The 26,611-nt window shown below is 45.7% G+C and overlaps 1 protein-coding gene across 1 annotated transcript; it reads right to left on the bottom strand.

Moving 5' to 3' along the window:
* Positions 1 to 2,017: 2,017 nt before the first annotated feature.
* LOC117675997 (ras-like protein family member 11A-like) lies at positions 2,018 to 25,895 on the bottom strand. The gene is made up of 4 exons (XM_034435102.3): positions 25,400 to 25,895; positions 16,073 to 16,129; positions 7,435 to 7,517; positions 2,018 to 3,402 (listed from the first exon to the last, which is right to left on the bottom strand). The coding sequence occupies exons 1-4, from the start codon at positions 25,740 to 25,742 to the stop codon at positions 2,935 to 2,937; spliced, it is 951 nt and encodes a 316-aa protein (XP_034290993.2). The 5' UTR covers positions 25,743 to 25,895; the 3' UTR covers positions 2,018 to 2,934.
* Positions 25,896 to 26,611: the final 716 nt, after the last annotated feature.

The following is a 26,611-nucleotide window of genomic DNA, read 5'->3' as shown; positions in this document are numbered from 1 at the left end:
CTCCAGTGATGGAGCACCCACAATTTCTGAAGGCAACTTCTGTTCCACTGGTTAACTGTTCTCATTGTTAGGAAGTTTCTAGTTTGCTTCTCTTCTTGATTAGTTTCCATCCATTGCTTCCTGCCTTGCCTTCAGGTGCTTTGGAGAATTGGTTGAGCCCCTCTTCTTTGTGGCAGCCCCTCAGATATTGGCTGTAATGGTTAACTCAACAGAAGGCTGGTGTGTCTTCTCTTCACTACAATTTGCTTCTATGATTGAAGTCTAAGCAAAGCTCTGGGAGTCTAAGGGATCAAAAGTGAGAAAGGGCTGAACATTACTCACTTCGGACTAAGGGCCCTCTTCATGCCCACAATCCAGTACAGAAAAACATACATTAGTTCTGATAAAGGTAATAGCAATAACACTTAGACTTATACCCCACTTCACGGTGCTTTTACAGCCTCTCTAAGCAGTTTATACAGTCAGCCTCTTACCCCCAACAGTCTGGGTCCTCATTTTACTGACCTCGAAAAAGATGGACCTTATGAACACAATTGGGACTGGAAAATTCATTGTTAAATGGTATGGTTGTTAAGTGAGACATCACATGACCGCACCGAGTTTTATGACCTTTTTGGTCATAGTTATTAAACTATGGTGGATCATTTAACGGCCGTGACAAGGGGGGGCTTTTGCACAGGTTCACCTAGTGCGCCAGTTGAGGCCTTTCCTAGACAGAGTTGCCCTCCGCACAGTCACTCAAGCTCTCATCATCTCTCAGTTGGATTACTTTTTTTTTTTTTTGCTTTAATTTATATGCCGCCCTTCTCCAGAGACTCAGGGAGGCTTACAATGCGTTAAGCAATAGCCTTCATACTTTTGTATATTTATACAAAGTCAGCTTATTGCCCCCACAAACTGGGTCCTCAATTTACCTACCTTAGAAAGGATGGAAGGCTGAGTCAACCTTGAGCCTGGTAAGATTTGAACTTGCAGTAATTGCAAGCAGCAGATGTTAATAACAGTGCTTTAGACCACTGTACTACAGGCTCTTCAGCAACACCCTCTACATGGGGCTGCCCTTGGGGTTTACCCGGAGGCTCCAGCTGGTCCAGAATGCAGCTGCGCGGGTTGTTACAGGAGCTTTCCGTTACTCCCGTGCAACACCTCTCCTGCGCGAGCTGCACTGGCTGCCTGTGGCCTTCCGGATCCGCTTCAACGTGCTGGTACTTACCTATAAAGCCCTTCATGGCATGGGCCCGAGGTACTTGGAGGACCACCTCCTACCGGCCTCCCACCGCCAGTGCGTTCTCATAGAACTGCCCTCCTCCGGGTGCCGTTGGCCAGACAATGTCGGCTGGTGACCCCTAGGATGAGGGCATTCTCTGTGGCTGCACCGACCCGCTGGAATGGGTTACCCACCGAGCTCCGGATGGCTCCCGATCTCCGCACTTTCCGCGCTGGCCTGAAGACATGGCTTTTTCACCAAATTCCCTGACCGACTATGAGGCTTTTAACTTTGGGGATTTTAATTTGGATTGGTTTTTAGTATTTTATTGTTGTGGTTTTTATTGTGTGAGCCGCCCCGAGTCCTACAGGAGAAGGACGGCATATAAATTTTAATAATAAATAAATAAGTAAATAAATAAGTAAATAAATAAATAAATAAATAAAAAATTGCCAGCCATTAAGTGAGACATCATGGGATTTGCAACCTTCCCTGCTGGCCTCCCCAGTGACTTTGCTGATGGGAAGCCACCTAGGAAGGTTGCAAATGGCGGTTGCGTGAACCAGATGCCACAACTGTCATAAATGTGCCACGGTTGCCAAGCACCAGAATCCTGACAACCCTGTGGCTGTCGGGACAGTCATTAGTGCAAGACTGATCTTAATGCTTTTTTCAATGCTGACATAACTTCAAACAGTCATTAAACGAACAGTCGTAAATTGAGATCTACCTGTACTTTTCACGAGCTCAAACCCAATTAACTCCCCGGTTAATTTCATTCATTCTATGTATGAATAACGAAACTCCAGATCGTTTGTAACATTTATGAGGTCAACTGTAATGATAAACAAGTCATTCATTTCAAGTGTTTGGATGGCCACAGATAAATCATGGATTAGTCCTCTGAAATAATCCATCGTGAAATAAGGAAAAGAAAAGAATTGGATTGTTTTCTCTTCTACTCTTAAAGAGTTGTGCTGGTTGTTGGTATGGTGAGGGAGGGAGGGAGGGAGGGAGGGAAGAAGGAAGGAAGGAAGGAAGGAAGGAAGGAAGGAAGGAAGGAAGGAAGGAAGGAAGGAAGGAAGGGAGTTTTTCTTTGAAAAAGTTGTGCTGGTTGTTGCTGTGGTGGAACAGGAAGGCAGGAGGTTCCTCTACAGCAGGAGCGAATTGTCCAATGGAGAGACCACCAACCATCTATCTTCTTGTCCTGCCAGTTTCATAACCATGTTTAAGACATTTATATGTGCGGTTATTTTTTTCCTTTAAATGCCATACATAAACATAATTTGGCACCTAAACATTAGAGAAGAAAGTTGTCTGACATATGGGGAAAGAACCAAGATGATGACTGAAGCCAAATGGGAGTGGACAGGTAGAGGTATTCACCTGTTTGTCTCATGCAGGTGAAGAAGCTGAAATTAATCCTGAGAATGACGGTCCCCCTTTCCTTTGGACCCTCTTGGTTTGGAGTGCAGGGGTCTCCAAACTTGGCAACTTTAAGTCTTGTGGGCTTCGATTCCCAGAATTCCCCAGCCAGCATGTTGCCAGGTTTGGAGACCCCTGGTCTAGTGAAAGGGCTTAACTCCCCAAATTCCCAGCCATCCTAGTCTTTTTTCTGAAAAGGACTTCTTTCACCCCCAAAATAGCTGGCAAGCTGACCGTCACTAGGCCCACATCGCTATTCTTGGCCTGCTATGGCCCAGCCCAAACAGTCACTTCAAAATCCATCAGAGCATGGTGGCAGTTTTGCCTTTGGAAGACAAGGCTTGCTTGAGCCTCCTTTTCAGTTCTTGCATGTTGGGCGATTTGGGCCGGATGAGATGGAGGCCCCTCCGCTTCTCCCCATTGCAATTCCCAATGATCCGGCTCAGCTCCTGGCACAGTTGCTGAAAGGCCCCGTGAACCCCTTCGCAGTTCTCCCGCGCAGAGACCTCTGAATACGGGCAGCCCAGCTCGTTGGCAAGTTGGTGGCCCTCCTTTGTGGACACCTGCCTGGCTCGGAGCAGGTCCCCTTTGTTGGCCATCAGCAGCAAAGGGATGTTGGCGTTGGGGTGAATCTTGCGGATATGCTGGTGCAACGGGCGGATGACGCGGTAGCTTTCATAGTCCGTGATGGAGTAGACGAAGACGAAGCCGTCGGCCCAATAAATGGACCGGTTTATCTGCTCCTGGCAACAGATGGTGTCATTCTCATCCTGTCATCAAAAACCAGGAGGAAAGAGCTAAGTGCCAGTTGACAAAAGATCAAAACCAGATTCATATACATTGAGGTTGTTAAAGAAATCAATTGCTGAGTCACTACAGGTAGTCCCTGACTTACAACAGTTTGTTTAGTCACTGTTCAAAGTTACAACAGCACTGAAAAATGTGACTTAGGACCATTTTTCACACTTATGACCATTCCAGGATCCCTGTGATCACCTGATCAAAATTCAGACATTTGTCGACTGACTCATATTTATGACAGCTGCAGGGTCCTGGGCTCATGTGACCCCCTTTTGTGACCTTCTGAAAAGCAAAGTCAATAGGGGGAAGCCCGATTCACTTAACAACCATGTTACTAATTTAACAACTGCAATGATTCACTTAACAACTGTGGGAAGAAAAGTTGTAAAATGGGACAAAACTCACTTAATAAATGTCTCACTTAACAACAGAAATTTGGGGCTCAATTGTGGTTGAGGGCTACCTGTATAACACAGTCATCCACAAACTATGGTTGACAACCACAACTCACACAACAAACCTAGCCCAGATGAAACAGATCCGAGTGTAGAGTAACATAAAGCATGGACTTAATTCAAGTATGTTTCCTCTGACAGATGCGAGAATCTATGTGCTGGGAGTTTATCGTATTCCCTCAATGTTCAGACTACACTTTGACTTGATTTTTTGTTTTATTTCTGAACTTTATGTTTGTAACCCTACAGTCGATGGCAGCCCCTAAGGCCATGTTTCTCAACTTTGTGGCAACTTTAAAGTGTGTGGTTATTGCAGCCAGGTCCAGGGTGCTCCTCGGAAGCCTGGCTGCTGAGTCAGCATCTATAGTGAGGAAGTTAAATCAATGGTGACAGGAAACATCTTCATGCCTGGAAGCTCAAACGGGACGTGATGAGCTTGATAAATGATTCCCAATGTCAGCAGGGCAAAGGCTGTCTCCAGTCTGCCATCAGTCCCAATCCAAACACTTTCTGTAATCCCACCGACTCATAAACTGGAAGGGACCTTGGAGGTCTTCTAGTCCAACCCCCTGCCCAAGGCAGGAAACCTTATTTTATCCAAGACAAATGTCTGCCCAATCTTTTCTTGAAAACCTCCAGAGATGGAGCAGCCACAACTCTTGGAAGGAAACTGCTCCATTCATTAATTGTTCTAATTATCAGGGAATTTCTCCTTCCTTCTAGGTGGACTCTCTCTTGAATGAACTTCCAGCCGTTACTTCTTCTTCTGCCCTCTGGTGCTTTGGAGAATGAACCAATCCCCCCTTTATTGTGATAGCCTCTCACGTATTGGAAGACAGTTACCATGTCCCCCCTAATGGGTCTCTTTGATAGGTTAGACATACTTAGTTCCCTTAAGTGGTTTAGCCTCCAGCCCTCTCATCATCTAGGTTGTTCTCCAAGTAGTCCTCAACTTACGATCACAACTGAGCCCCAAATTTCTGTTGCTAAGTGAGACGTTTGTTCATTTTTCCTCTTTGACAATATAGGCATTTCTACCTTGTGTTTTGTTCTTTTTCTTTTATTATTTTTTAAAAAAATGTTTTAAAAAGGGGTAGGGTGGAACTGCTGCTAAGCAGGCGCTGGTTTGTCTATATGTTCCTGGCAAACCAGGGCTGAAACTGAGTTCGTCTGGGATGTGCAACCACCTGCTTACAAAACACTTGCCTGGAAATTATTGTTTTGAACAGAGCTGAAAACGGCCTGAGAGGTGAGGCTTCCCTACCAAGGTCTCCTTTACAAAAGGACAAGGTGCACATTTTCTTAATCCATAAATCATGGCTTCAAGATCAAGAAAGATCACAAGCACATCTCACCACGGTCTGCCCCCTTTCCCCCCTGAAATCAGTAACTATGTCAATATCCCTACTACTGAAAATTAATCTTGGGACTGAGCCAATTAGGATGTTGGAATTGGGTGGCCTAGAAATTTGGAATGTAAATCAACAAACTGCAAAGTTTCTTCTCCGGTAATATTGTATTGCTAACTAAGGCATACAAAACCTTTGCCAGACCAATTCTTGAATACAGTTCATCCGCCTGGAACCTACACTGTATTTCAGACATTAACATGATTGAGCGGGTTCAGAGGTATTTCACGAAAAGATTACTCCACTCCTCTACTCACAACAGAATTCCCTATGCCACCAGGCTTAAAATTTTGGGCTTGGACAATCTGGAATTGAGCCACCTGTGGTCCGATTTAAGCATAGTACACAAAATTGTCTGCTACAACCTAGCAGAAATGGCGAAAATCTCAGCGTACTTGAAGGACTATACACAAGAAAGATATGTAGCGGAATGGAGAAGATGGATTGACTATATTCAAAATAAGTATCAGACAAGAAAATATCAAATAGCTTATGAATGAACGTTAAGTATTAGAAGTGTTACGTTATCCATAGTGGAGTTAAGGTTTCAGGGGGGGAGTTAGTAGTCTGAGGATAAGTAGGTTAATCTAGTTTATGATTGTTAAATGAAACACCTTGTATTTTGCTCTGGGAAGTCTGGGGGGGAGGGTGGGATGAGGGGAGGGAAAGGGTGGGGAGAACATGGGGGGGGGAAGAAAATTTTTGTTTTTTGTAAAACTTTTCAATTAAAAAAAAATTGTCTGCTACAACATCTTTCCTGTCAAGAACTTCTTCAGTTTTAACCACAATAGTACACAGGCAAACGATCGCTACAGACTCAAGGTAACACTCCAAACTCGATTGCAGAAAATATGACTTCAGCAACAGAGGGTTAACGCCTGGAATGCTCTACCTGACTCTGTTGTTACATCCTCAAACCCTCACAGCTTCAACCTTCAACTGTCTACCATGGACCTCACTCAATTCTTAAGAGGTCCGTAAAGGGGGCCTGCATAAGCGCACCAGGGTGCCTACCGTCCCTGTCCTACTGTCCCCATTTATTTGTATTTACCTCCTTTATGTTTATGTTCAGACCTATATTTGTTATCTTGTACATGTTTGACAACCAGCCAAACAAACAAACAAATAAAACTTTTCATTGCATGGGTACAAGCCAAGTTCACATACAGCCTCAAGCCCTAACAAGGATCCTTCCTTTTTTTCCTTCTTCCCCTCTTTCCTTCCTTCTTTCCTCCTTGTTTCCCCAACTGGGGCGCGCTGTCCGGATTTCAGGACTGTCCATAGGATGCGGTCAGAAAAGTCCCGTAGCTGCCCTCACAGCTCTGCCCATCTGTAGCTGCATCACAGAGAGCTTTAACTGCACCTTTGTGGCCACTACAGGTTGTCCTCCACTTACAACCACACTTGAGCCCAAAATTTATGTGGCTAAGTGAGAATTTAATTTAATTTAATTTAATTTAATTTCCAATTTATATACCGCCCTTCTCCCTGAGGACTCAGGGCGGTGTACAGCCAAGATAAAAAACACAGAATACAAATATTAAAAACATTTAAAAATATATATAAATTTTGGCCCGAAAGTTAAGAATCACAGACTAATTAAAAGAATTTAAAAATTTCTTCTTAAGCCAACCCGGCTTGCTGAAAAAGATGGGTTTTCAGGGAACGACGGAAGGCATTGAGGTCCTGGATTCTTCTTATCTCCGGGGGCAACTGATTCCAATTTGAAATTTGTTAAGTGAGTTTTGCATCATTTTACGACCTTTTTTTGCCACAGTTGTTAAGTGAATCAGTGCAGTTAAATTAGTAACACGGTTGTTAAGTGAACCTGGTTTCCCCACTGAGTTGGCTGGTCAGAAGATGGCAAAAGGGGATCACATGATCCCGGGACACTGCAACCGTCATAAATATGAGTCAGCTGAGAAGCATCTGAATTTTAATCACATGATCATAGGGAAGCTGCAAGGGTTGTAAGTGTGAAAAACGATCATAAACCTCTTTTTTCAGTGCCGTTGTAATTTCGGTCACAAAATGAACTGTTGTAAGTCGAGGACTAGCTGTATTTTGGCCACATCCTGTGGACACTTTGGCTGCGTTGGTTAAGAGATCAAATGCTATTTGGAATTACTCTTTATACCTCCAGAGAGACAAATGGGGTATCCTGGACTTGTAAGGAAATCTGTTCTCCATCAATGGTGAATTTTCTGGAATATAAAGCACCTAAGGAAAAAGAAAGAAAAGCGGGAAGATAATTAATATATCAGAGACGACATGGATTCATCTGACTTTCCTCCAATTTTGCCCCAAACAGGAAGAGCTTTTCTTGCTTCTAAGGCAAGAATGTTGAGAGGCAGGAAGCACGTAAGTTGAATGCATTATTATTACTACAAGTAGGTCTTGACTTACAACCAAAATTGAACCCAAAATTTCCATTGCTAAGCAAGACAGTTGAGCTTTGCTCCATTTTATGACTTTTCTTGCCACATTTGTTAAGTGAATCGCTGCAATTCATAAAGTGAATCTAGCTTCCCCGTTGACTTGGCTTGTCAAAAGGTTGCAAAAGAGAATCACGTGACTCCGGGACACTGCAACCGTCATAAATATGAGTCAGTTGCCAAGCGCCCGAATTTTGATCATGTGACCACAGAGATGGTCATAAGTGTGAAAAATGGTCATAAGTCACTTTTTTCTGTGCCATTGTAACTTTGGTCACTAAATGAATGGTTGTAAGTAATGGTTATATTACCAGTGATAATAATTTTCCCTTCCCTTTCCTCTTCCTTCCCTTCTCTTCTTCCCTTCCCTTCCCCTTCCCTTCCTTTCCTTTCCCTCCTTCCCTTCCCTTCCCTTTCCTCTTCCTTTTTCCCTTCCCTTCTTCCCTTCCTTTCCCTTCCCCCTTTCGCTTCCCTCTTCCTTCCTCTCCCTTTCTTTCCTTTCCTTTCCCTTCCCTTCCCTTCCCCCTTTCCTTCCTTTCCTTCCCCTCCTTCCCTTCCCTTTCCTCTTCCTTCCTTCCTTTCCTTTCCCTTCCCTTCTTCCCTTCCCTTCCCCCTTCCCTTCCTTTCCTTTCCTTTTCCTCCTTCCCTTCCCTTCCCTCTTCCTTCTTCCCTTCCCTTCTTCCCTTCCTTTCCCTTCCCCCTTTCCCTTCCCTCTTCCTTCCTCTCCCTTTCTTTCCTTTCCCTTCCCTTCTCTTCCCCCTTTCCCTTCCCCTTCCCTTCCTTTCCTTTCCCTTCCCTTCTTCCCTTCCCTTCCCCTTCCCTTCCCTTCCCTTCCTTTCCTTTCCTTTCCTTTCCCTCCTTCCCTTCCCTTCCCTTCCCTCTTCCTTCTTCCCTTCCCTTCCTTTCCCTTCCCCCTTTCCCTTCCCTCTTCCTTCCTCTCCCTTTCTTTCCTTTCCCTTCCCTTCTCTTCCCCCTTTCCCTTCCCTCTTCCTTCCTTCCCTTCCCCCTTCCCTTCCCTTTCCTTCCCTTCCCTCCCCTTCCCTCCCTAATAATTTCCTCCTAAACCCCATCTGAATCTACTTCCAGGGAATTTCAATCCATAATTCAGGTTCTGCCTTGGGGGTGAAGACCCCAACTTAACTCCAGCCACTGTATGAGTACCTTTTAAACTTCTTTTTGATATATTTTTTTTCCTTTTCACACCAGACCAATTATTATTTTTAACTTAAACCGATTCCTGCCGCATGAACCACAGCCTGATGGGCTGCCCAAGAGAGCCAAAAATGGTTTTTCCTAGCAAAAAGAGGCAAGACTGATGGCTGCTTGGCTCATTTCTCATCACGGAACATTTCAGAGATGACCCTGCAAAGTTTTCACTGGACTCATTCTCCCGTTGCTAACAATAAAATACATAAAAGCAGAGGGACGAGGCGGGGAAGAGGTAGTTGAATGATTACATTTCAGATAGTGAAACTAGGCAAAAGGTTTTTAGAGACTGTTAGATGCTGTTATGAAATATTAAATAAGCCAGAGTGTAGACTTTTACCCAACGGCATTAAAAGTCAGTTTCCAGTCTGATTCAGTGATGTGCCTGCAGGAATATGACAGACTGAGCATTTATCTGACCCATTTGGTCTTTGCATTCGGCTCCTTCATCTAAACCAGTCAGCCTTGGAGACTTTCAGATGTCTGGACTTCAACTCCCAGAATTCCACATGCAGCATGGCTGGCTGGGGAATTCTGGGAGTTGAAGTCCACACATCTGAAAGTCACCAAGGCTGAGAAACACTGATCTAAACTGAAATAATTAAAAGCTAATTGAAGTCTTTGCAAAACTGCCTCTATTGTGGTTTGTTGAAAAATCTCTGCTCAGCTGCGTGGCCAGGAATGGGAATAAATGCACCGAAATGTTTACAGGGAGCCAATGGAGCCGAGTTTCCATTGTGTCATAAGGCCATGCCAAAAATACTCATGATAAAGAGCATCGCACAAGAGCCTCTGTGTGTACAATACACCACCAGTCAAAAGTGCAGCTCAGCTAACTAACATTGAAACATCACATTCAGTGGTTCTGAGATCACATCTGCCAGCTCCTTTTGAATCCCTCTGGTCCTGGTGATTTGAACTTATTTAGAGTGGATATAGGAAGTCCTCAACCTACAACCATTCATTTAGTGGCTGAAAGTTACAACGGAACTGAAAAAAGTGAGTTATGACCATTGCAGCATGTCCCATGGTCACACGATCACAATCCAGATCTTTGGCAACTGGCTCATATTTATGATGGTTGCAATGTTCCAGAGTCATGGGATTGGTTTTTTTGAGACCTTCTGATAAGCAAATTCAATGGGGAAGCCAGATTCACTTAACAACTATGTTACTAACTTAACAACTGCAGTGATTCCAGAGGTGGTATTCAGCTGGTTCGTACCAGTTCGCGTGAACCGTTTGCGGAAATTAGGCTAAGGTTGCCGAACTGGTAGCGATGCCCAGCTGGCCACACCCCTGAACCAGTTCCCCAGTTGCCGCTCGCTCGCTCCATCCGCCATGTTCGTTGCCACCATGTTCTTCACGCATGAGCATCTCATTGCCTTGCAAGTCAGCTTGCCTTCCGGACTCTGGACCAGCCGCTGTGGAAGGTAAGCAGCCCGAACAAGAGGCGGTGGTGGGGGAGGAAGCGGGGCTAGGGCTGGGGCAGCTAAAGGAGGGGAAACTGGCGAAGGGAAGGCGGGGGTAGATAGGTGGAAATTCCAAAAATTTTCCTACCTTTTCATGTGGGTGTGGCTAGGTGTGGGTGGTGGTCATGTGATTGAGTGGGTGTGGGCAGGAGTGATGTCAAGTTGGCCACACCCACTCAATCACATGCCCCGCCCACTGAACCAGTAGCGAAAATTTTTAAAACCCACCACTGAGTGATCTGCTTAACAACTATGGCAACAGGGGTTGTAAAATGGGGCAAAACCCACTTAGCAACTGTCTCGTTGAGCAACAGAAATGTTGGGCTCACTTGTGGTCATAACCTGAAGACTAGCTGGAGGTGTTCTATCTATCCGTTCTGGTTGAGGGACTCTGGGAGTTGTAGTCCATGCATCTGAAAGTTACCAGGATTGAGAATCCCTGTTCTAAGACACACCTGGGCCCTTTGGCTGTCCCTGCCCAGCCTGTGTGAGGCAAATGTAAATAAGGGGACACCTTGCATGCAAAACAACTGCACTGCTTTTATTCTGAAGGGGATTGCTGGTTGTTTTTTTCAATTTATGTATATGTGTGTGTGCACGCCTACGCACCTTTGCATCTTCACAGTTATATTGGCTCAACCTCCCACAACAGTCAGAGTTTCTCATGTGGCCCCTTGGGAAAATGAATTGCCCACCCCTGCTTTAGGGGTGAGCTGAGGAAGATTTTTTTTTATGGGACTGTTGTTGGTTGCATACCAGCCAGAATCATCTGATGGGATAGTACACGTGGTCCTCTACCTACGACCACAATTTTTTTTTTTTTTTTTAAATTTGATTTATATGCCGCCCTTCTCCGAAGACTCAGGGCGGCTTACAATGTGCTCAGCAATAGCCTTCATCCTTTTGTATATTTATACAAAGTCAGCTTATTGCCCCCACAAACTGGGTCCTCATTTCACCTACCTTAGAAAGGATGGAAGGCTGAGTCAACCTTGAGCCTTGGCAAGATTCGAACCTGCAGTAATTGCAGGCAGCTGGTCTTAATAACCAGCTTAATAACAGGGTGCCTTAAACCCCTGTACTACCAAGGCTCTCAAAAATTTCTGTTGCTAAACGAGACAGTTGTTAAGTGAGTTTTTCCCCACTTTGCGACCTTTCTTGCCATGGTTGTTAAGCGAAACACTACAGTTGTGAAGTTAGTAACATGGTTGTTAAGTGAATCTGGCTTCCGCCCTGACTTTGCTTGTCAGAAGGTCACAAAAGGAGATCACATGACCCGGGACACTGCAACAGTCGTAAGTATGATCCAGTTGCCAAGCATCTGAATTTCTGTAAGGGTGAAAAACGGTCATAATCACTTTTTTCAGTGCCGTGGTAACTTTGAACAGTCACTCAATGAACTATTGTAAATTGAGGACTAGCTGTGTATCTACGGCTCCACTGGCCTTTGTAAACCAGAGGTAGTGTTGCCAGGTGTCCACTATTTGAGCGGACAGTTCACTTTTTCCACATTATGTTCACTATTTTTTTTCACAAAATAGTGGACATTTTTTTTATTCAAAAGCTTTATGATGAAATTAAAATGTAATTTAATATTTTGCATATTATTATAATATATTTGATGTTTTGAATTTTAAGTAAAGTTTTGAAGTGATTATTTTAATACGTGTTAAAATGTTTGTAAGAAAATATATAATTTGATTGTAATTTTTATTTTTTATTTTTTTACTACTTCACACCCCCACCCCCCCGCTTGTCCGCTATTTTTTGGAAGCAGACCTGGCAACCCTAACCAGAGGCCATTTCATCCTATCAGCGAGAGGCCCCCGTCAGATGCCAATTCGTAAGAGAATGTATTATTTTGCCTCCATCCAGTCCCTCCCTCGGCTAATGTAAACCCCTGTCAGCCCCAGGAGACAGATGAGAAGCAGAGCAGGACTTCTGCACCCTCCGTGGCTGCTCAGAGCAGAAACCTCAACAGAGACCAGGAGGTCAGGCGGTCCTGAAATAAATACCTTCTGTGGCAGCCAGGATGAAAAATTGCCTTCGGTGTGGTATTCCTCTGCAGCAAACTAACATAAACATAATCCTCAGTTTACGATCACAATTAGGACCAGAAGTCCTGTCGCTAAGCAAGACTGATCTGAAGTGAGCCATGCCTGATTTTGCAACCTTTTTTTTTTTGCCACGGGTGTTACAGGAATCACAGCTGCTGTTGTTAAGTGAGTCACACAATTAAGCAAATCCACCTTCTCTCCATCTCCCCTTGTCAGAAGCCAGCTGAGAACTGGTGATCATGTGATCCCAAGGAGGCTACCATAAGTACACGCCTGTTGCCAAGTGCCTGAATCTTGATCATGTGGCCACAGGGATGCTGGGAGAATCAGTTGCAAGTCACTTTTTTTCAGAACCACTGTAACATCAAGCGGTCTAAACTAATGGCTGTAAGTGAAGGACTACTTGAGAGCTCATCTGTCAATTTTAATCCACAGGCCCAGGAATGCTGCTGATCCTACTGGAGGTGAAACCATAGGACCATGATGGCGAACCTATGGTACACGTGCCACAGGTGGCACGTGAAGCCATATCTGTGGGCACACGAGCATTGCCCTAGCTGAGCTCCAGTGTGCATGTGCGTGCCAACCAGCTGATTTTCGAGCCTTCTGGGCCCACCAGATGTCGGGAAACAGCCCATTTCCGGCCTCCGGAGCTCCTCCAGGGGGGTGGGGAAGGCCGTTTTCACCTCCCCAGGCTCCAAGAAAGCTTCTGGAGCCTGGAGAGGGTGAAAAACAGGTCTACCAGGCCCACCAGTAACCCTTTTGCCATTGCATGCCAAAAATGGGGGGAGTGCGGGAGAGGGTCGCACATGCATGCATGGGGCGTGTGGGGCCATTGAGTTATGAGTGTGGGCACACACGAGTGTGACCCCCCCCGTTCCCCCCACTTTTGGCACGTGACGGCAAAAAGGTTAGCCATCACTGCCATAGGATAAACAGTTACGGGAACGAGGTATTTCTAGCCTAACAAAGGGAAAGTTTGGGAATGACCTGAATACTGTCTTCCAGTACTTGAGGAGGGGCTGTCATAGAGAAGAGGGGGGGTCCACCTGTTCTCCAAAGCACCTGAGAACAGGACAAGAAGCAACGGGTGGACGTCTGTGGAGATTCTCAGTCATCCGGGTCCTGGTTGTCCCAAAGGTGCTTTTTCAAGAGGCAGCTGGACTTTCTGTTTTTTCTTTGAAATCATTTCCCTTCTCATCCAAGAAGCTTCTTCAGTTCTGATTCTTCTTCTCAAGAGCTGAAGAAGCTTCTTGGATGAGAAGCAAAACATCTGCAAAGAAAAAACAGAAAAATCCAGTTGCCTCTTGAAAAAAACACCTTTGGGATAACAGGTGGAGGATCATTCAAGAAAGATCCAACCTAGGAGGAGAAATTGCCTGACAGTGAGAACAATTAATCAATGGAACTGTTTGCCTCTGGAAGTTGCGGCTGCTCCATCACTGGAGGCTTTTAAGAAGAGGTTGCACAACCACTTGATTGGAATGGTATAAGTTCTCCTGCCTCAACCGGGGATTGGACTAGAAGACCTCTGAGGTCCCTTCCAGCCTTATGATTCTATGAGAGGTGAAGAGCCCCTTCTAAGGAGGGGGGGGTCTCCCTTCTTCTAAAACAGATAGCTCTCAAGGCAAGGGGAGGGTTTCCTGGAGACTCATAAGAACTGCATTGTTCCAAAGGGCCTTGGATACATTTGAGTTCCTGACTGCCAGGAATGTTATTTTCATTCTAACTTTGTAACTTTTAAGTATATGCTGTTGCTCTTTCATTGTCTATTATTGTAGGGCTCTTGTTCCCTTTTTGCCTGCTAAATGGCTTAGGGCTAACTTTAAGGTTAAGGTTATCAGTTGTTGGTTGACAGTTACCACTGCAAATTTATGTCATCGCAACAAGGATATCAAACAAGGGATGACATTCAGCACAGATAAACTCTTTTTGGACATGAAATTTCAACACTAGTGGCAGGCAAAAAAGGATCCTAACAAAGTGTTATCGATATGATTGCACTGGCTGCAGCTCTCGCGTCTGTAAACTGCCGAGACTTCCTTTGTCTGAAGCAGTTAATAAATTCATTTTAAAACAATAAGCAGTTTCTCCAATTTGCAGATCTATCCATTTCATTGCTTCCTTATTTCCATGGAGTTGATTTGTCAAATTTGCATTTTAGTAGCAATTTTCTTTACTCCACACAGTGTTTGCAAACCATTACACTGGGGTGTTTTTTTTTTTTCTACATTATTGTCATGAATGAATGCAGATGATTAGGAAGGAGTGTTTTGCAGCTCACACAAACACAGTGTGTCTTTCATGCTTACTTCAAGGCAGTAGTTCTCAACCTTGGCAACTTTAAGACATGTGGATTCAATTCCACATGCTGGCTGGGGAATTCTGGGAGTTGAAGTCCCTGTATCGGTTGAAGTTTTTTTTTTTTAATTTATTTATATGCCGCCCTTCTCCGGAGACTCAGGGCGGCTTACAATGTGCTCAGCAATAGCCTTCATTCTTTTTGTATATTTATACAAAGTCAGCTTATTGCCCCCACAATCTGGGTCCTCAATTTACCTACTTTAGAAAGGATGGAAGGCTGAGTCAACCTTGAGCCTTGGCGAGATTCGAACCCTGCAGTAATTGCAGGCAGCTGGTCTTAATAACCAGCTTAATAACAGGGTGCCTTAAACCCCTGTACTACCAAGGCTCTTGGTATGATTGAGAACCATTGCCTTAGAGCAAGCGTGAAAGCAGAGTCACTTTTTTCTAAGGTTTACACTGAAGCCTGAACCAGGAGAAGGCCTCTTCCGGCTACGGCAGAGACGCACTGTGTTTGTGTGAACTGGAAAACACTCCTTCCTAATCATCTCTGAGTGCTGCAGGCCTAAAGTATTTTCCAACTGTGAACAGTTTTACTGATCTTCTTTCTTACATTGAATTTGCAAGCATTCCCAAGCAATTGCTTTACTCTTAGGAAAGCTTGATATTCCATTGTAAGAGGACCAAGCTGTTGCTTGCTGCACAAGAACGCAGACTGGATTTGGGGCAATTCAGATGACGAAAGCCCCCTCCCTTTAAACTCAGAGCCCCCCTCCCTTTCTCAGAGCACTAGACGCAAACAGGAGCCTCTCTTTGAAGCTGCTCTTTTGAAAAGTCCTCGCAGCCCCATTCTTTGGCAGAAGAGAAAAGCAGAACAGAGATGGCCTCTGTTTGTTCAGTGGCTGCATGGCAGGATCCTTTGATCCTTTCTTTCTTTTTAATTAAAACTGTGCCGGGAAAGTAATCTCTCAGCTGCCTCTCAATGGAGGCGATGCTGGCTTAAAAAAAACAGCCCCTTCCCCTATGGGAGGGCACAGACTGTAAATCACAGAGCTTTGATTTATGGCCGTCATTGCTAGAAGCAATATTTGAAAGTGGGATGATCTGAAAATGAGACATTTCTGAATCTTAAAAACAGACACACACACACCACCCTCCTCGGGACTGGCTCCGTTCTCTTCCCGGACGGACGCCGGGAGTTGCCCACCCATCCACCCACTTGCCCTTCCAGGCTCTGGAGCCAGACAGCCCCAGCCCCCGTTTGCTTCCATCAAGACCCACAAGGCAGCAGCCAGACGTACCCGTGTTGGCTTCATAGTCTCCGATGAACCTCTTGGTGAGAAACCGCACAACGAGGGCTGCAAAACAAGAGAAAAAACCAGGATGGTTAATGGACCCAGAAATTGCCATGGCGGGTAAAGAGGGGCAATTAAAGGTGCCTGTTCTGTCTCACTATCCCATGAATTTCATGATTGATGTGAGGGATGGGGGTTGGAAGCTCCTCTTGTTGGTTGACTCGGGAGATCGTCCCACTGTTTCACAAATGCAGAGGTTAAGATGCTTGTTCTTAAACCAGGGGTGCTTAGATCTGGCTCGCGGGGCCGCCCTGAAAACAGCGAAGGACCAGCCTGTGGGGAGCAACTTGTGAGCTTCATTTTTGGCCACGACGGCCTCTGCTAATGAAAATGGAACTGAGGGGGGCATGCGTGGCCAAAAACGGAGCTCCCGAGGGCCATGCATGGCACCCCGAGCTCCATTTTCACTGGCAGAGGGGTGCAGGAGGCCATCGCAACTCAGGAGCCCATTTTCACTGGCAGAGTGCTCGGGCCACCACAGGCACCCCCAAAATGAGTGATGTAGAGCTGGCCACACCCACCCTGGCCACGCCCACCCCAGCCCCCCAAAATCAAACACAACCCTGATGCGCCTCTCAATGAATCGAGTTTGACACCCCTGTCTTAAACCATCCATGGCTTATTTGAAAAGAAAAACTTACTTAGGACTCCTATATCGATCAGGAGCCAGCCTTGCAGGGAAGTTGTCAAAGTGGGTCAAAAAAATCGAGATGGTGGCCACAGGGTACAATTGAAGCCCCACCCATTATTAGGTGTATTTCTTGTGTGCTCTAGCTTCAGTCGCACCACTGTGGTGGCCATCTTGACTTTTTTGACCTGCCCTGCAACACCCCTGAAATCATGCCACACCAGCCAGCACAGTTAACAAGATTGTTATCTTTATTATTACACCATGCACATCCCTGCAGATGTGAGTTGTAATACAACACACACATTGTATTCAACAGAATAAAAATAGTCCGGGGTTGAACTGTGGAGTCCTTGCTGCTCTCTGAGCTTCAGTTTCTTGTTTTTTGCAGATGTTTCATGACCCAACTAGGTAACATCATCAGTACTAGAAGGGAGTGGGGTTTGTGGAGTGGAAGAGGAGGAGGAGGAGGAGGAGGAGGAGGAGGAGGAGGAGGAGGAGGAGGAGGAAGGGGAAGACTGGAGGTCCCTGCTGCCTTCTGAAGTTGATTATTTTCTTGCAGATGTTTCATCATTACCCAATAGTAACTTCATCAGAGCACAGGCTCTATATTTTCAAAGGAATCTCCAATTAAAAGAAAATATGTATAAAATGGCCCTCAAAAACCTTCAGAGTCATTTAAACTCCCAAAATCAGAAAACACCCTACAAAAGGGGGGGGGGATGGAGGTGGAGAGAGCTGCCCTCTTTTAACCAGCGTGCACAGTTTCGTACCTTGACAAAGATTGTTTGGAGTCCCAGAGGGTGAGACCTTTGATTTGGGTCCCAAGTAAACTGTGCTCAGGTTGGAGAGAGATCCACATGGAGAATATCTATTGATGTGGTCACTAAGAGTCAAGACTGACTTCCGCATCCCCTTCTCTTCCTTCTTCTCCCCTTCTCCTTCTTCTTTCCCATCTCCTTCCTATCCTTCTTCTCCTCCTTTACCCCCATCTCCATCTCCTTTCCCTTCTCTTCCTCCCTCTTCTCCTCCTCCTCCTCCTCCTCCTCCTCTTCCCCTTAAGGATGTCTTTTCATCAAACTGAAGGTCTCCCCAACAATTCACCTCTGCCTGAAGTTTCTTTCTCATGAAGGAACGCAATGGGTCTCTTGAACCCCTTGCCAAAGGCTCTCAGATTTCAGCTGCGCCTCTCACACTGGCAGCCCCAGCAAACTAACAGTTCCACATGATGGAGTGTCCCAGTTGGGGGCACTGGATGTTACTGGAGGTTAGGCCAGGAGACCTTTTTGCTATAAATTTCCTATTGTGTTTTCACATTTTGAAAAGGCTCCCATTTTATTTATTTTTGCCTGGCTTTCTCGCATTCTTTCACCAGGGAGGCTGGGAAAGGGTGACCCTTCACCACGGTGTCCCTCTTGTCACAACTCATTGTACTTCCTTGACTAAATGGAATTTCTTCCAGCAGAGTTTTTTTTTTTCCTGCCCAGCTTATCCCTTTGAGGAAACGGGTCATGTGAGAACAAGGCATTTTCTTCCAAGCAAAAGGCAAGCCAGAAAGAGATCAACTCTGAGCTCCGGTTTCATACCACTTTTGTGTGGGTGGATGGATGTGAAATCATCTGATGGAGGCCGAGGCTACATGGGAAGATCCAAGCACGCATGCAAAGCTTCAGAAACATGATGTTCCCTTGACTTTGCTAGTGTGAAAGATTATGACGTTCCCTGGGAAGAAGAAAGAAGGAAGGAAGGAAGAAGGGGGCGGTTAACCCTTGTGCTCCCCACCAATTTTCCCATGCAACTGCTCCCAAATCGAGACCTAGCTTGTCTGGATAAACATTCCTCAAGCTTGGCGTCTTTAAGATGAGTGGACTTCAAGCCCCAGAATTCCCCAGCCAGCATGCTAGCCAAGGAATTCTGGGAATTGAAGTTCACTCCTCTTAAAGTTGCTACAGTAGAGAGAGAGACACCCTGGTTTAGATCTCCAGCCAGACTCTGAGATCAGAACCAAACTCCAAAAATAAACTGGCTGGGAAAATAGACTCTTAAAAGGGACTGTAGCAGTTTAAAAATCAGAGTGGATGGAAGGACCTGTGACCTTGACATTGTCACTTCTCTTCGTCACATTCCCACATACACACATAAACCCCATCCTTGGCAATGGGAATGCATGAGCTACATCTAGTAAGATTTATCACAGTGACCTTGGTTACTGAATTTTGTTTCACCCAGATTACATTCCCAAAGTGTCCAAGAAGCCCTGCCAAGATGAGCAGCCATGAAGACCAAACAGGCCACCTCTAATACAGAATCCTTAGATGTGGTTTGAAAAATGTTCATAGTTCACACCTAATGAAGGTAAATCTTGATGTCTATGGAGATTTTTCAACCATCCAGGTCATGGTTGTTCCACAAAGGTGCTTTTCCAAAAGGAAACTGAACTACCTTAGTTTTTTCTTTCAAAACGTTTTGCTTCTCATCCATTCTTCAGTTTTAACTCAGAGCTTCTGTTAGAACTGAATTCACTTCCTGGATGAGAAGCAAAACATTTTCAAGGGAAAAAAACAAGGAAGTCCAATTGCCCCTTGGAAAAGCAATTTTGGGGTTAATTCTGGTGGTTTCTGAGAGAACCTGGTGTCCTGTTTTAAGGAGGACTTTGAAAACCAGTCCAGTCCAGATCCAGGCTCCAAAAGAAGACTAAGAAGTAAGAGAAGAACAAGAACATTGTCTCAGATGTAACAGCATCTGGAGATTAGAGATTAAATCTCGTAATCCACTTGGTCACTCTTTTCTCCACTCTGGTACAAAATCCAGCATGTCTTTTAAAATGACAGTAATGTCCATATTTGTATTTGTTCTTCTGAAAGAGCCCAACATCTCTGTCCTCTTGATCAAAGATATTTAAGGGCCATTCCTCCTAAAATCTCAGGATACAATCCAGAATTCTTCACAATTAGCTACCCCGCAGGTGAAATCTCTCCACTTCATGAAAAAAAATATGTGGATGTTGAGACAGCTTTTTCCCAATTGCTACTTGTGCCCACCACCTGACCAAAGGAGTGGTTTGAGGAACCTTGTCCAAGTAGTTCTTCTCCTTTGGTGCCTGCCGGGTTCTGCTATCTTTCACCAGGCACTTGTCTTCCTTCAGCAGCAGATATGTTCATCATATCTTGCCCTAGGAGCCAACCCTCAACTTGAAGCTGGAACTCCCAGGGTCTCCTGATCTACTTGCAACAAAGGATCGTGCAAAAGTTCACCAGATTTCTGCATGCAGGGATCTCTTTTCCTACTTCCAGAGACCCTTCCTCCACTTCTAGAGAACTCTTAAGAAGTCTGGGCTGATGGTTGTCAGGCATATTGGGTAGACCAGGGGTGGGTTTTACATTTTTTTACTACTGGTTCTGTGGGCGTGGCTTATTTTGTGGGTGTGGCTTAGAGGTCATGTGACTAGGTGGGCATGGCTAGCTGGTCAGAGTCGTTTCTGGAAGGTCCTCGCACTTACGACCAGTCCTCACATTTACGACCTGACTCATTTGTTTGCTTTTAACACTGATCAGCTGTAGGACGGCCCTTTGAAGCCCCACGGCAAGAGTTTAAACAGTTTTTTTCCCTCTAGTCATCAGCTGGGACTCAGGAGGCAGCAGTAGATTGGGGGTGGGACCAAATAAAAGGTAAAAATAATGTGGGGGGGTGGGGGGGAGGGCGGGAAGGGAGAACCGGTTCGGTGATGTCATCGTCACCGCTACTGGCTCGGCCGAACCGGATCGAACCGGGAGGAACCCACCACTGGGGTAGACCAGACAGTAAACACAGACAAACTAATCCTACTTTATTGTAAAGTTAGAGAATCTAGCATGTCTGAAAGTACAAATCTCCCACTGTCTCCTTTACAGCTTGAGAAACTAGGGAGGGTCTCTTCTGAATCTCTTTCTCCACCCATTATCCTGCTATGGGCTCTGATGTCTCTTATCTGACTGTTCCCTAGGCAGCATCTCTTCACCTTGTCACCCAAGGTCTTTCCCACATACAATAACACTGACTTAATGGTTGCCCCAAAATATTGTTTGCTGATTCTCACTTGGCATCCTCAGATATGAGCCAGGATGATGTACCGTATTTTTCAGAGTATAAGATGCACTTTTTTTCCTCCTAAAAGAGGGTGGAAATGTTGGTGCATCTTATACACCAAATACAGCCATTTTTGCCCTCCCGAAGCCCCGCCCCACTCGTCCCATTTTTCTGAAAAATGGGCCCGTTTTTCACAAAAACAGGGTGTGCAGAGGGTTTGGGAGGCCTGCAGAGTGCTCTTGGGGGCTGGGGAGGGCAAAAACCTTTTTTTTCTTACTTACAACTTCGAAATCTTGGTGCTTCTTATACACCAGTGCATCTTATAGTCCGAAAAATACGGTAATTAATGGTTAAGCATTGAACTGGCACTGGAGATACCAGGTCCAAACCTACCCTCAGCCACAGGAGGCACTTTAGACCAGTAACCCTCCTTCTCCCAGCCCAGTCTACCTCTCAGGGCTCTTAGGGGGGAAATGGGAGGAGGGATTTATATTTATATCACTTTCAAATTCCAGAACAAAGGCAAAAGAGAAACCTAATACAGCTAGTCAATTAGGCCCAACATTTCTGTTGCTAAGCAAGATGGCTGTTAAGTGAATTCTGCACCATTTTACAACCTTTCTTGCCACAGTTGTTAAGCGAATCACTGCAATTGTTGAGTTAGTCACACAGTTGTTAAGCGAATCTAGCTTCCCAATTGACTTGGTTTGTCAGAAGGTCACAAAAGATGATCACATGACCTCGGGACACAGCAAGCGTCGTAAATATAAACCAGTTGCCAAGTGTGTGAATTTTGATCATATGATCAGGGGGTACTGCAAAGGTTGCAACTGTGAAAAACAGTCATAAGTCACTTTTTTTGGTGCCATTGTAACTTCGAACGGTCACTAAATGAACTGTTATAAATCAAGGATTAATCTGTACTTGCATGGGTTCTCACTGTAACTCGCCTGAAACAATTTGAACTCAATAAATCAGATTCTGCCAATCTGAGCAATGTTAAGATGGGTGGACTTCAACTCCCAGAATTCCCCAGTCAATAGGCTAGGGAATTCTGGGAGTTGAAATCCACCCATCTTAACATTGCTGAGGTTGGAAACACTGCTATAAATTGTCTTTCAGCCGACCAATTAAAGGAGCAAAAAAGAAAATAAACAATGTTCTTTCTATGCTTTTTTTAAAACAAATCCTGCCCGTCACAGTGCAGGCAGGGAAACTCAGCTCATGCCCCAGGCTCAACTGCCTTCCTGCTCAAAAAAAAAAAAAAAAAAAAAAAGGTGCTTCCAAGGGGGGTACTGGTGGGGAAGGGACTCAGAATCTGGGACAGAGGCCTTCCACAGTGTGTGTGTGTGTGTGTGTGTGTGTGTACAGCCTGGGCAGGAGCTAAGCAGCTCAGCCATCCCATGGTATAACACAGAATAACAGAGTTGGAAGGGACCTTGGAGGTCTTCTAGTCCAACCCCCTGCTCAGACAGGACACCCTTTAAACATTTCAGACAAATGGTTGTCCAATCTCTTCTTGAAGACCTCCAATGATGGAGCAGCCACAACCTCTAAAGGCAAGCCATTCCACTGGCTAATTGTTCCCACTGTTAGGAAATTTCTCTTTAGTTCCAGGTTGCTTCTCTCCCGGAGTCATTTCCATTCATTGCTTCTTGTCTTGCTTCTGGTGCTTTGGAGAATAGGTTGACCCCCTTCTTCTTTGCGGCAGGCCCTCAAATATTGGAAGACTGATATCATTTCACTCCAGCCCTTCTCTTCCTTAGACTAAACATCCCCAGTTCCCACAACCGTTCATCCTTATGTTTTAGCCTTCAGTCCCTTATCACCTTTGTTGCTCTTCTCTGCACTCTTTCCAGGGTCTCCCCTCTTTTTCCAACAAATAGTTCGAAGGCCAGAGGATGCTCTGCCCATTTAAGAGTGATGCCAAGGAATCCTAGAAGACTTCCATGTGCCTGCCAGTCAAAACAGACCAACTCAACTAATTAAGACAGATTTTCCTCCGGTCAAAAATCTGCCTCCTCCCAATTGCCTTTAGTTTGGAATGATTTAAACATGTCGAGGGAGAGGGGTTTTTTTAGGAAGTATGCTCGGTGTTTGTTTCTCCCCAAGCAACAATTACTGCTGCTTTTACACAGAACCTGGGCAGACGGTTTCCTGCAAAAATGAAAGCATTTGAAGCATTCTTTTCATGAATGGAAGAATTTTTGTAGAGTATATTTTTCTCCCCATAGTTAGTAGCTTGCAACCATTTGGAAACATCTAATTTTTTAAAAAAATGCAGGTAGTCCTCAACTTACAATCATAAATTTAGCAACTGAACAGCACTAAAAAAGTGACTTATGACCAGATCCTCCCTTTTACGACCATCGCAGCATCACCATGGTCACATGATCAAAATTCAAGTGCTTGGCAACCTGCCTATATTTACGATGGTTGCAATGTTCTGGGGTCACGTGACCACCAAATGGCTTCCCACAAACAAATGATTGTGTGATTCACTCAACAACTGCAGGACATCACTTAACAATGTCAAAAATGTTCGTAATATTGGGCATGATTCACTTAACGACTGCCTTGCTTAGCAATGGAAATTCTGGTCCCAATTCCAGGCATAAGTCACATAAGGGCCTGATGTCTCAGAGATTAAAAAAGCATTGTGATTAACACCAGCTGTCTGCAATTACTGTAAGTTCGAATCTCGCCAAGGCTCAAGGTTGACTCAGCCTTCCATCCTTTCTAAGGTAGGTAAATTGAGGACCCAGTTTGTGGGGGCAATAAGCTGACTTTGTATAAATATACAAAAGTATGAAGGCTATTGTTTAATGCATTGTAAGCCGCCCTGAGTCTCCAGAGAAGGGCGGCATATAAATCAAATTTAAAAAAAAAATTGTAATCCAAGTTTTATTACAGATAGTTCTCAACTTATAACAGTTCATTTAATGGTCAATCGAAGTTCTAATGGCATTGAAAAAGTGAACTATGACCAGTTTTCACACGTACAATCATTGCCACATCCCTATGGTCATGTGATCAAAATTCAGATGCTTGGCAACCGATTCATATTTATGTCGGTTGCAGTGTCCCTGGATCATGTGTTCCCCTTTTGCAATCTTCTGACAAGCAAAGTCAAGGGGGAAGGCAAATTCACTTAATGACTATGTTACTAATTTAACACCTGCAGTAATTCACTTAACAACGGTGGCAAGAAAGATGTGGCAAAACATTAACAACTCTTACTTAGCAACAACAATTTTGAACTCAACTGTGTTCATAAGTTGAGGATTACCTGTATGTGTAAGGGGAGAAGGGACAAAGTAAGCATTCTTTGAATTTGGGAGGGTTGTTTCTATGAATTCTTTTTGCTGCTTTTAACCTTAATATGTGCTTTGTCCTGAGTTACTCTGATGACCTACAAACTGACCGATAAAACAAATAAGATGCAAAATTACAGTGCTTGCCCACTAACTAATTACAGGAATTGGATATGTCTAGTCTAGTGGAAAGGAGGACTAAGGGTGATGTGATAGCAGTCTTCCAATATTTGAGGGGCTCCTACAAAGAAGAGGGGCGTCAACCTATTTTCCAAAGCATGAAAAGGCAAGAGGAGAAACAATGGATGGAAACTAACCAAGGAGAGAAGCAACCTGGAACAAAGGAGAAATTTCCTAATGATAGGAAGAGCCTAATGATAAAAGAGCCTTGGTAGTACAGGGGTTTAAGGCACCCTGTTATTAAGCTGGTTAAGACCAGCTGCCTGCAATTACTGCAGGGTTCGAATCTCGCCAAGGCTCAAGGTTGACTCAGCCTTCCATCCTTTCTAAGGTAGGTAAATTGAGGACCCAGTTTGTGGGGGCAATAAGCTGACTTTGTATAAATATACAAAAGAATGAAGGCTATTGCTTAACGCATTGTAAGCCGCCCTGAGTCTCCGGAGAAGGGCGGCATATAAATCAAAATAAAAAAAATAAATAAGAGCAATCAACGAGTGGAACAGAAGTTGCCCTCAGAAGTTTTGGTGCTCCAACACTGGAGGCTTTTAAGAAGAGATTGGACAGTCACTTGTCTGACATGGTATAGTCTCTTGCCCGCAGGGGGTTGGACTAGAAGACCTCCAAGGTCCCTTCCAACTCCCTTATTCTATGAGAAGGATCGCTGGGGGTCTCACCACCATCTGACCAGCCATCAACCCTCCCTTGCAGCTTCAGCCTGAGAGGTCCATCGGGCAGTTCTCTCATTCATGGCTGATTTCCACCCTGGTGATTTCTCATTGATCAATCCAGGACAACGAGCTCCTGAAGAAACCCAGCGGTGCCTTTTATAAACGCCCAGTCCTGGCTTTCCTCCTGCTTCCCCTGCCCCAGATCTGGCTCCTTTCGCTGGAAAGGGGAAAAAAAAAAACATCTCCTGAACTTCTGTGTCCCTCAAAACGAAGCCGAGCTCCGGAATCCCCAGTTCTATCAAAGATTAACAGAGAACCGGCTGAAAGCGCAGCGGGTCAAAGGGAGGGGGCGATGGGGCAGCGGGGAGGGAGGGAAGGAAAGCAGAGGGGAAGGGGGGGGAGCTCCCTGGGCACTTACCGGTCTTTCCCACGCCGCTGCCCCCCAGGACCACCAGCTTGATGACTTTGGCGGGCGCGCACTCCGGGAGCGGGTATTCCGGGATGGGAACCAGGAGGAAATTCATGGAGTACTGGGACATGGTCATCCAATCGGGCATGCCAGAGGCAGCGAGCCAAGGAACGCCCCAGAGGGGCTTGGAGGGGTCCTGGGCCAGCGGGCGGCCTCCAGGGGAGACGCGGGGGCTTCGGGCTCTCCTGCTGCCTGGCCCGGCATGGTCAGGCAAGCGGCATTGCGGGAGGAACCCAGCCGGGCAGCCCCTTCCCCAAAGGCTCTGCTCCAGCGAGCGAGGGAAAGTTTGCATCGTTGCAAACTCCGGTGAAAGCTGACTCCGGCGCTCCTCAGCCAATCAAACGGGCCGGGCCGGCATTCCAGCGGGTGGGCAGACGGACCGGGCCTCCTGCTCGCTCGTCCACCCGCCCTCCCTCCCTCCCCTGGCTTCCCCGCCCGGCTCGGCTCGGCTCGGCAGCTTTGCGGACGGCGCCTTGGATAGGATGCGAAGGAGGCAGCACCCGTGGACCTGGGGAGGGGGTGGGTGGGAGGGCATGGCTTGCTTGGGGAGGGGGCCGCTGCAGGTGAAAAGCCCCCACCTCTGCAAGGGGAAGAAGTTTTTTTTGGGGGGGCTTTAATTTATATGCCGCCCTTCTCCGGAGACTCAGGGCGGCTTACAATGCGTTAAGGCTTCATCCTTTTGTATATTTTTACAAAGTCAGCTTATTGCCCCCACAACTGGGTCCTCATTTCACCTACCTTAGAAAGGATGGAAGGCTGAGTCGACCTTGAGCCTTGGAGAGATTCGAACCAGCAGTAATTGCAGGCAGCTGTGTTAATAACAGGGTGCTTTAGACCACTGTACTACCAAGGCTCTATAAGTTCACCAAGTCCCGGTCCCGGTTGCAAAAGCCCATTCCTCCTTCCCTGGGAGGAATGGGCTGAAGAGGGGGGGGGTCCTGGTTTAGAAGGCAACCCCCCCCCCACCTATTTCCTGGTCCCTCCACAGCAATGTTCCTCACCCTTAGCAACTTTAAGGTGTGTGGACTTCAATTCCCAGAATTCCCCAGCCAGCATGGATGACTGGGGAATTCTGGGAGTTGAAGTCCAGATATCTTAATAAGGGGGAGGGAGGCTGCTGCAGGGAGTAACTCTGTCTCAGGGAGCAGAGCAAGGGCCCCA

The sequence above is a fragment of the Pantherophis guttatus genome, chromosome 12, assembly GCF_059756535.1.
Source record: "Pantherophis guttatus breed Tessera chromosome 12, ASM5975653v1, whole genome shotgun sequence".
NCBI classification, from domain to species: Eukaryota; Metazoa; Chordata; class Lepidosauria; order Squamata; family Colubridae; genus Pantherophis; species Pantherophis guttatus.
Note: the sequence above shows the minus strand (reverse complement) of the source record. Positions and strands in the feature narration are given on the sequence as shown.